The sequence below is a fragment of the Corythoichthys intestinalis genome, chromosome 13 (genome assembly GCF_030265065.1).
Source record: "Corythoichthys intestinalis isolate RoL2023-P3 chromosome 13, ASM3026506v1, whole genome shotgun sequence".
Taxonomy (NCBI): Eukaryota; Metazoa; Chordata; class Actinopteri; order Syngnathiformes; family Syngnathidae; genus Corythoichthys; species Corythoichthys intestinalis.
In genome coordinates this window covers 46,228,360-46,236,093 of record NC_080407.1, presented here as the reverse complement: position 1 = coordinate 46,236,093, position 7,734 = coordinate 46,228,360, and the positions used below count along the sequence as shown (strand labels likewise).

Below are 7,734 nucleotides of genomic sequence, written 5' to 3'. Positions count from 1 at the left end.
CTGACGTCACATATAACGCATGAAAATATGTATTATTTTAGGAAATACATTTTTCAAAGCTGTGAATTATAATTCTTAGTCTGAGAGTGATACTTTTCCTTTTTTCGTTTAGTTTTATATTCAAAACAAATGTGAAAAATGGCCACATTCCAGGGGCGTGGTTCAGGGAAATAGTAGGCGTGGTCAGACGTGACCTCACCTTGATTGACAGCTTAGAAGCTTAAAGCCCCAAGAGCCGAGCTGCGCTCACAAAGTACTTTGGACGTCCCTCAGGAGTGACTGGATGGTCCTTAAATCACAACAGCCGAGGTAAATCAAAATTCAATTTTCCTTATTGAAATATGATATGATATAAAGGTGTTATTATCGTCTAGACACAACTTTAACAATAAAGTATCAACATTTACTTGCTAATATTCCACTGGAATAAAATGTTATTTGAAAATGTCATTTATGAAACGATGCTTTTTTGCATTCTTGGCACTTTTTTGCCTTTTTTTGTCGTATCACTCAAATAAACAAAATCAAAACAAGGAAAACATTTTTGTTTTTGTGATTAATCTCTGCTTGTGTGGTGGCATGTGACGGTCAACACACACTCCCAGCAGCAGCCATTTGGGATTAAACATCACTGTCTCATTCCAGATTAATCTCCTTCCAACACAACGTTCTTCAGACCGTTCGCGGAATGTCCCTGAACACCCTGGGTGGGTCCTGTTCCCGTTTTCCTGTTTACATGCGGCCGCCGACAATCTTATTCCTGTTCGGGACAATTTAGCAGAAACCTAGTGTAGGAAACTCTATGAACATGCTAAGCAATACAGTAACAGACAGAATAACAATACTGACGAGCATGTATTCTTTATCCCCTGCCAAAATATTACCACAGACGACCGTACGTACATACTCATTCACAATTCCGATGTCCAGCGGGTGATCCTGGGCTGACGGCCGCGAGTCAGGATGATGGGTTCAGCAACAACCGGGGGACGACGCAGGAAGTCCTTGACGCTACAAGGAGTGGACCCGGAAACGTGCATGATCGTGTTTAAGAATCACTGGGCGCAGGTGGCGTGCCGCGCTGAATGGCAGTAGCATCAATCGATGGTTTCTCTATTTCACCTGCTCTCCTTGGCATCAAGGTGGTGAAGATCCTGGAGAAACATGAGCCGAGTCGCAGCGGCACTAGTGCACTAGGTTTCCTGTCTGGCCACGCCGGCGGTGGCGGCACCCGGCTTGGGTCCATCCCGCCTGACGAGGCCAGTGCCGTCCAGAATTACGTGGAGCACATGCTGTTCCTGCTAATGGAGGAGGAGGCAGGCAGAGGTAAGATCAAAAATCAGACTCTACAGCATTAGATTCAGAATATTCATCAGGACAAACTCTCCATGAACCCATAATCCACAGGAGGAGCCATGGGTCCCATTTTGGAGTTTGTTGTTCAGGAGGGCGTGATGGAGCGCCTGTTTCTTTGGAGCCTGAGGAGACAGTTCACCGAAGACATGAAACTGGAGCAGCTGAGGATGTACCAGATGCTCCTGACCCAGGCGCACCAGCCGCTCTTGCACCACAAGCCGCTGCTGAGGCCGCTCATGACACTGCTGGCGTCCTGCGGTGGCGCAGGCACAGGTACACCACGTGCCCAAGGTTGAAGCGACGCCCTCAGTTGAGCACCCATACTTTTTAGACTGCGGCGGTCGCGTGGAGGCAGAGCTGGTCCTCTTGTTGAACCAACTGTGCGCCGCTCTGGTCAAGGACCCCTCGGTGCTGGAGCTCTTTTTCCACACCAGTGAGGACCAAGGCGCCGCCAACTTCCTGCTCTTCTCCCTCCTCATCCCGTATACACACAGGTTCGAAAACACACCCGGAATGAAAATCATTTCAAGCAGCGCACCCCGAAGGTGACTTTGAATTCCTCCCTCAGACAAGGTCCAGTAGGTCAGCAGGCCCGAGAAGCTCTGCTGCTCATCATGTCTCTTTCTGCATCCGAGCCTCGGGTGGCCCAGCACATTGCCCAGAACACGTACTTCTGCCCAGTAAGTCCACATGCGCACAACATACTGTAGGTTAAATGCTGATGCCACTTGTCAAAATGAGTTAGCAGCAACTTTGATGTTTGCGACAATGAATGAAGCGGCTGTGTCAGTGTCCATTGTGATGTCTCTGTACCATGTTATGTAACAATTTAACAAGCTAGCAGAGTTCAAATTACGTCGGGTCAAACATTTGGAGGGGCTGTGGCAGCACCACGCCACCTGATGGCCATAGCTATAGGAGGAAAAAATTAGTTCAATATTCCTTTACCTCAAATTTCCCAACATCGTAATTCAGGGGTAGACGTGAATGATTCCAAACATAGCTTTAGCTTGTGTATGCTCACGAGTCACCTTCAGATTTAAATCCATGTGACCACCCTGACCTCAATCTCCTGGTAAAGAGCAGATTAGAAAATCAGCACGTGACGAGGGTGGGATTAGCAAGTCTGCGTGTGAATGGAGCAGCATTGCCGCTATTGACGCTAGCTCTTGTTTTGATTTGAGTTTGGATCTCTGGCTCCACCTCTTAAAGGAATTAAAAAAAAATAAAATTACTCCCCCCGTGTTTAGCTCTTGGATAATACACTCTGGAATTTTCAATCCATGTGCGCCTGGTACAGGTTCTGGCCACGGGTCTTTCCGGACTCTACTCGTCTCTGCCAGCCAGATTGCAGGTTTACAGCGAAGACTGGCACTGTCTGGACCAGCCCGACTGGCAACAGGTAACGATAACACCTTTGACACCGGCTTGCGAGCAAATGGCGCCAATGTTTGGTCCTTTCGATAGGTTCCAGCACTTGTCCACTTCCTGCACTCGCTGGGCTTCTGCAGCGCTGTCACCAGTGTAATGCACTCACTATCAAACAAACACAAGTTTTAAGAAGACAATATCATGCCTAACAATCCTATCCTTCTCCAGGTGACTCATCCTTCTATTCGCTCCCAGCTTCTGAGTTACATCCACAACGGGTTCCTGGTTCCGGTGTTGGCTCCTGCACTGCATAAGGTATTGCACATCTGTCATGTTAGTCTTACGGTTTGAACAAATAAAAGTATTTTTGGAGTGTTTGTACAGCTGACTGTGGAGGAGGTCATGACGACCACAGCCTACCTGGACCTGTTCCTGCGCACCATATCTGAGCCTGCCCTCCTACAGACCTTCCTATCCTTCATCCTGCTACATACCCACGACAATGTTCACATCCTAGACACTTTGGTCAGCAGAGTCAACACACCCTTCCAGGTAGCGCACCCGACTCCGATCAAGCCACACCCAATTAAAGACGTGACCTCATCTTGTTGCCCATCAGTTGGGAACGGTGTCGCTAGCTCTGTTCAGGACACTCATTGGTCTCTTCTGCGAGGACGTCATGCTTCAGCTCATCTTCAGGTCAGCTTGATAATGTCGCAGCATCACCATTTAGGGTCCAGTTGTAAATACCTGCTTCAGGGAAGTATAGAATGCCACACTTGTGTCCTCAGGTTTTTGATTGCTTGCAACCATGTGAGCAGGAAACACTGGTCATCCCTCAAGCATAAGAGCTGGTGTTCATCCAGCTCCGCCTCCTTCCTGCTCCTCCTGCCCTCCTGGTGCCCCGTCCGCCTACCCAACACAAACGGGGCCTCGGAGCATATTCACTGGCCGAAAGGAGAAGGTGAAGCTTATTTGGTGGTGCAGATGGTGTGACTGAAGCAAGCCCATCACATGTTTGAACTTATGGTCTGTGCTGATAAGATGGGTCAGTGACTGACGGTGTTGGTTACTGGAGGGGCTCAGAATTCCTGATGGAAGTCAACTACCTCCATTACCTCTCGGATGCCCGACAAGCCATTGCCACCTCCAACAGGTCAGTGAAACTATACTTGAACGTATTGTACTATACAAATAATACATAAGTTGGTGCCCTTCAGGGCGTGTCGACATTGGTCGGCACCTTACGATGGCCATGATCCACCTACGGCCCAAGACCTATCTGGAACAGTGGACGATATTGAAGGACAGCTAAAGATCGATTCCCTCGATGCCTCCCCAACCTCTCCCTCCGTGGATCCCGTCTCAAACTGTAACCACGCAGGAAGAACCAGCTCCAGCCTGGAGCTGGAGTGGGATGACATCTTTGCGGATGGCGAAGCATCGTCGACGACGTTTGGCTGCTATGTGGCACCTTTACCACCCTTACCTCCCAGCCACATCCAAGAAATGCGACGCAGCGCCATCAAACTGGTGCACGGTGCCTACGTGGAGGAAAGTGAATTTGAGGAGGACGTCCTGGTCTACGATCTCGTCGCCCAAAAAGACGCCAAGACTGCCCTTTTGGAAAAAACAACGGCAGTAAACCGAAAAGCACGCAGAGGCGGCATCTCCCCCACAACAACAGGAAGGACAGTACATGAAACAGTTAACTGCATCATGTCATCACGAAGGATATGCGACGATGGCCAGTTGAGAAGCAGTGAGGACAACCACAATCGCAGTATTGACCTTGCACCGAACGCGCAAAATCACACTCCGCTTAATGGCCATCCGATTCTGACAAACTCCACGTGTCAGCTGCCAAATCTGCTCGACAACAAAACCATTAATGACAATGGCGACTTCCTGTCCCAGTACTACGAACTAATGCGCTCTTTAGGGGCCGAGCCGGAGTCTGACAACATCCCAGACGACATCTCCAACTTTAGGAGGCGTATTCAGGAGTTGAAGAAACGACTGGTAGATGAGGATTGTGAAGAAGGAGAAGAACTAGAGGAGGAGACAATGGAGGAGCAGGAGGGGGATAACCACAGTCTTCCATTCACAGGTTGGTTTTTACATCCTTACATGATACTGTTGGATTTAACCCTTTCCATGATGCTACAGGGCCCTTCATTAGTGTCCTGCTGTCGCGGCTGGAGAACCTTCTAGAGAACTCCATCGCCGTAAACCTGCTCGTGACTGGCATACTGGCTCAGCTAGCGTCGTACCCACAACCTCTGCTAAGATCCTTCCTGCTCAGTACACAAACTTATCAGCAGGCCGGTGTGTGTACACTGCACCAGGTAACACAATTCTTTCTTATTATTTTAGCTAATTATTTTGTTACTATATTTAAAATTCAACTGAAGGCATCTCTTAAAAATGTAGGTGCTGGTATCACTTCACGGCCAAATTGAGCGCTACATCCGAGTCCGACCAGAGTATCCCGCCTTGATCACACAGGCATGGAGGTTCTTGTTAGCTAAAGACCAAGACAGCAAGATCCGAGGTTAGTAGGTGTTGTTTGCTCAGTGGCCACTAGTTGAAGAAAGAATACTGAACATGTTCTGAATCATCTGGATGTGTCCCAGAAAGCCTCCAGTCTCAGGGCATGGCAGATCCAGAATGCTCTCTTCCGAACGGCTCAGTGAGGAACTCTCTATCAGCTCCCCATCTCGGCCTCCTGCCACCTTGCCCCACCATCCCGCCCCAAGATAAGAGTCGAGTCTTCGCCATTGTCCTATACGCGGAATTCCTTAAGGAGCTAGCCGCCATCGCCCTGGAGCACAGCATCGCTCCGGACTGGACGACAGAAGAGTAGAGGAGGCAGGCCTCATCAGAAAATGAATTGTTACTTGCTTTATTTATATTTCCTGGAAGCCCTTGAATTTTTGGACTGTGGAGCACAGTGTGATGCTAGTTATGCTATTTATGCTGATCCCTTTTTTCACTGTATCTTTGTGGACATTTTTTCATTAAAACAGTGATGCTGTAAATTATAAACAACTTGTGGGGTCAGTTGGTGCTACAAAGTGGCGGATTACCATAAGATCCACAAACTTATGATCATTGATGATGATGACAAACAAGAAATGTAAATTAATAGAATTGGTTTAGACTCAATTTCAAACTCTGGATTTAGACTAAGGCAAGTGACAAGAGCAAGTGCCTACATCCTGTCTTTGCAGCCTTCGCTCGCCCTGTGGTTGGTGGCTCACTTCCTGAATCTGAGGCCGACAGATCATTGTGAGCGCTTTGTGATTAAGTGTAAGGTAATAAATTAGCAGAGGAGCTTTCTGGCGGGCTTGCATCTGAGAGTTGAAGCTGCATCGACATCTTTCTTCACAACAAAAATGAACCCTCGACTTTTTTACGTTGGTGGGTGCATCTGAAGACCTCATATATTGGATCAAGACGCCTGAATACATTATGCTTCACAATTTTATTTTTTTAGTTGTTGCAGCAGCATCTGTTTGTCAAGGACAAAACCAAACGCAGACGCCTAGGAACCACATTTCAGGTAAATTAAAAATGGAGTTGAAAAGCAGTTTTTCCTTGTAGTCTACTGCTCATGTCGTCTCATTATTGTGTGCTCCAGATGCTCCAACGTTAGCCACCCTCATCACAGAGACATCATGGACGCCGTCCAATCAGAACCGGACTTTGATGAATCAATCTGAGGCAAATACAACGGTGCTTCTTACCTCTAATTTCATTCCGTTTTGAACCCTGGCCGTCAAACAGTTCGTTCTATGTAAAATAATGCTTGACTTGAATTTTTTTTAAATTTAAAAATGCATCCGCTTACAGTTGTCCGGTTTAAATCCTAAGGAAACATGAGTTAAAACTCTTTGAACAGGCACAAACACCCAGCACCAAAGGAGAAGCCACAAACCCAAGTGAAGAACATGATAACAATGACCAGAAGACCACAACACCAGTTGAGGACAACTCTGTGGTTTCCACAATATCTCCAAGTGTCCCAAAAGAGACCGGTAAACAAATAATGACATCCAGCAGCACCATGAACAAGCCATACTGACTAGAGTGGTCTTTTTCAGCACCTACTGTGGTCTCCCGTACTTCCGTCTGGGGTAAGAATGGTACAACATTGAAGATGTTTCGTTTGGAGCCTTAACAAGACATCTCCCTCGCTCTTCAGGTTACATCCTGTTGGTGCTGCTTCTCCTCGTGATCATCATCCTTATAGTCATCCTTTACTTGTTGAGGAGAATGTCCCGGGTAAGAGCCACACCCCTAAGGATACGCTAGCTTCTCATTTTTGAATATCCTTTGCAGACATACTCGTTTGACCTCCGGAGTGGCAATTCTGATGGAGATCACGCAGGCAACTTTGAGGCACTCTCGCTAAATGACCGAGGTACTCCATTGAGTACTCCATTTCAAACTATGGTGCCAGCCCATTTTGGAAAGTCAAGTAAAATAAATGCTGTGACCCCAAAAGGCAGAGAGACCTCCTGTGATCTTTCCATGTCTGCAGTAACCAACGGCATGGTCCAAGAATTCGAGGAGCATGGTACTTGTTTTTTATTTAAAGATCAGATTCAAGATAGATGGAATTCTGACAGTTCTTTGTGGTTGCAGCACCACAGGTCCACGTTAACCACTCGGAGACTTCTGGAGACTCCAACCCGGTGGACTCAAAACAGAAGGCTGATACATCTGAAGTTAGTGAGGAGAAGTGTGACAAAGGCAACTTCAACGATTGTTTTGAATTTGAATGCTGAAGTTGTTTGTGCGGAAATAAAATTAAGGAATGTGACATAGATGTTCAAGCATTTCCACTAAATGGCAGAGGTTCCAAAAAAACCTGTCTATCCAGTTTTGTTTTGTAAAAATATGCTGTTTGGCTCAATAAATTTTGGGTATGAAGAAGATTCTTAGTTCGTTGAGAAAGAATGTGTTTTGCAAGAAGGATGGAGGCTGAAGTTGTCGACGGCA

General features: G+C 47.0%; 2 protein-coding genes across 6 annotated transcripts; both read left to right on the top strand.

Annotated features, from left to right (window-relative positions):
• Nucleotides 1–199: 199 nt before the first annotated feature.
• On the top strand, nt 200–5,604 carry LOC130928177 (FHF complex subunit HOOK-interacting protein 1A-like). 4 transcript variants are annotated; one of them, XM_057854452.1, is made up of 18 exons: nt 200–309; nt 646–707; nt 890–1,068; nt 1,143–1,326; nt 1,408–1,629; nt 1,688–1,850; nt 1,925–2,036; nt 2,657–2,758; nt 2,824–2,880; nt 2,956–3,042; nt 3,112–3,279; nt 3,347–3,426; nt 3,549–3,691; nt 3,772–3,883; nt 3,948–4,837; nt 4,897–5,075; nt 5,161–5,281; nt 5,364–5,604. In XM_057854452.1, the coding sequence occupies exons 3-18, from the start codon at nt 964–966 to the stop codon at nt 5,591–5,593; spliced, it is 2,955 nt and encodes a 984-aa protein (XP_057710435.1). In that variant the 5' UTR covers nt 200–309; nt 646–707; nt 890–963; the 3' UTR covers nt 5,594–5,604. The 4 variants fall into 4 exon arrangements, with proteins under 4 accessions (XP_057710435.1, XP_057710434.1, XP_057710432.1 ...); XM_057854451.1 differs by having other exon boundaries at nt 201–309; nt 931–1,068; nt 3,519–3,691; XM_057854449.1 differs by having other exon boundaries at nt 211–309; nt 3,519–3,691.
• A 399-nt stretch (nt 5,605–6,003) lies between these two features.
• LOC130928182 (uncharacterized) lies at nt 6,004–7,683 on the top strand. Of its 2 annotated transcripts, none has more exons than XM_057854460.1 (9): nt 6,004–6,150; nt 6,227–6,292; nt 6,371–6,453; nt 6,632–6,767; nt 6,834–6,866; nt 6,935–7,014; nt 7,072–7,153; nt 7,238–7,309; nt 7,378–7,683. In XM_057854460.1, the coding sequence occupies exons 1-9, from the start codon at nt 6,126–6,128 to the stop codon at nt 7,518–7,520; spliced, it is 720 nt and encodes a 239-aa protein (XP_057710443.1). In that variant the 5' UTR covers nt 6,004–6,125; the 3' UTR covers nt 7,521–7,683. The 2 variants fall into 2 exon arrangements, with proteins under 2 accessions (XP_057710443.1, XP_057710441.1); XM_057854458.1 differs by having other exon boundaries at nt 6,371–6,465; nt 7,378–7,673.
• The last annotated feature ends 51 nt before the right edge of the window (nt 7,684–7,734 follow it).

What these genes read in the sequence shown, in the direction of transcription:
- LOC130928182 (XM_057854458.1), top strand. Translation starts at nt 6,126, where the DNA reads ATGAACCCTCGACTTTTTTACGTTG. An exon ending in GCCTAGGAACCACATTTCAG is followed by an intron (nt 6,293 to 6,370) that starts GTAAATTAAAAA and finishes TGTGTGCTCCAG; the next exon opens with ATGCTCCAACGTTAGCCACC. An exon ending in CTCCCGTACTTCCGTCTGGG is followed by an intron (nt 6,867 to 6,934) that starts GTAAGAATGGTA and finishes CTCGCTCTTCAG; the next exon opens with GTTACATCCTGTTGGTGCTG.
- LOC130928177 (XM_057854451.1), top strand. Translation starts at nt 964, where the DNA reads ATGATGGGTTCAGCAACAACCGGGGGACGACGCAGGAAGTCCTTGACG. An exon ending in GGAGGAGGAGGCAGGCAGAG is followed by an intron (nt 1,327 to 1,407) that starts GTAAGATCAAAA and finishes CATAATCCACAG; the next exon opens with GAGGAGCCATGGGTCCCATT. An exon ending in ACCAGCCCGACTGGCAACAG is followed by an intron (nt 2,759 to 2,823) that starts GTAACGATAACA and finishes TCCTTTCGATAG; the next exon opens with GTTCCAGCACTTGTCCACTT.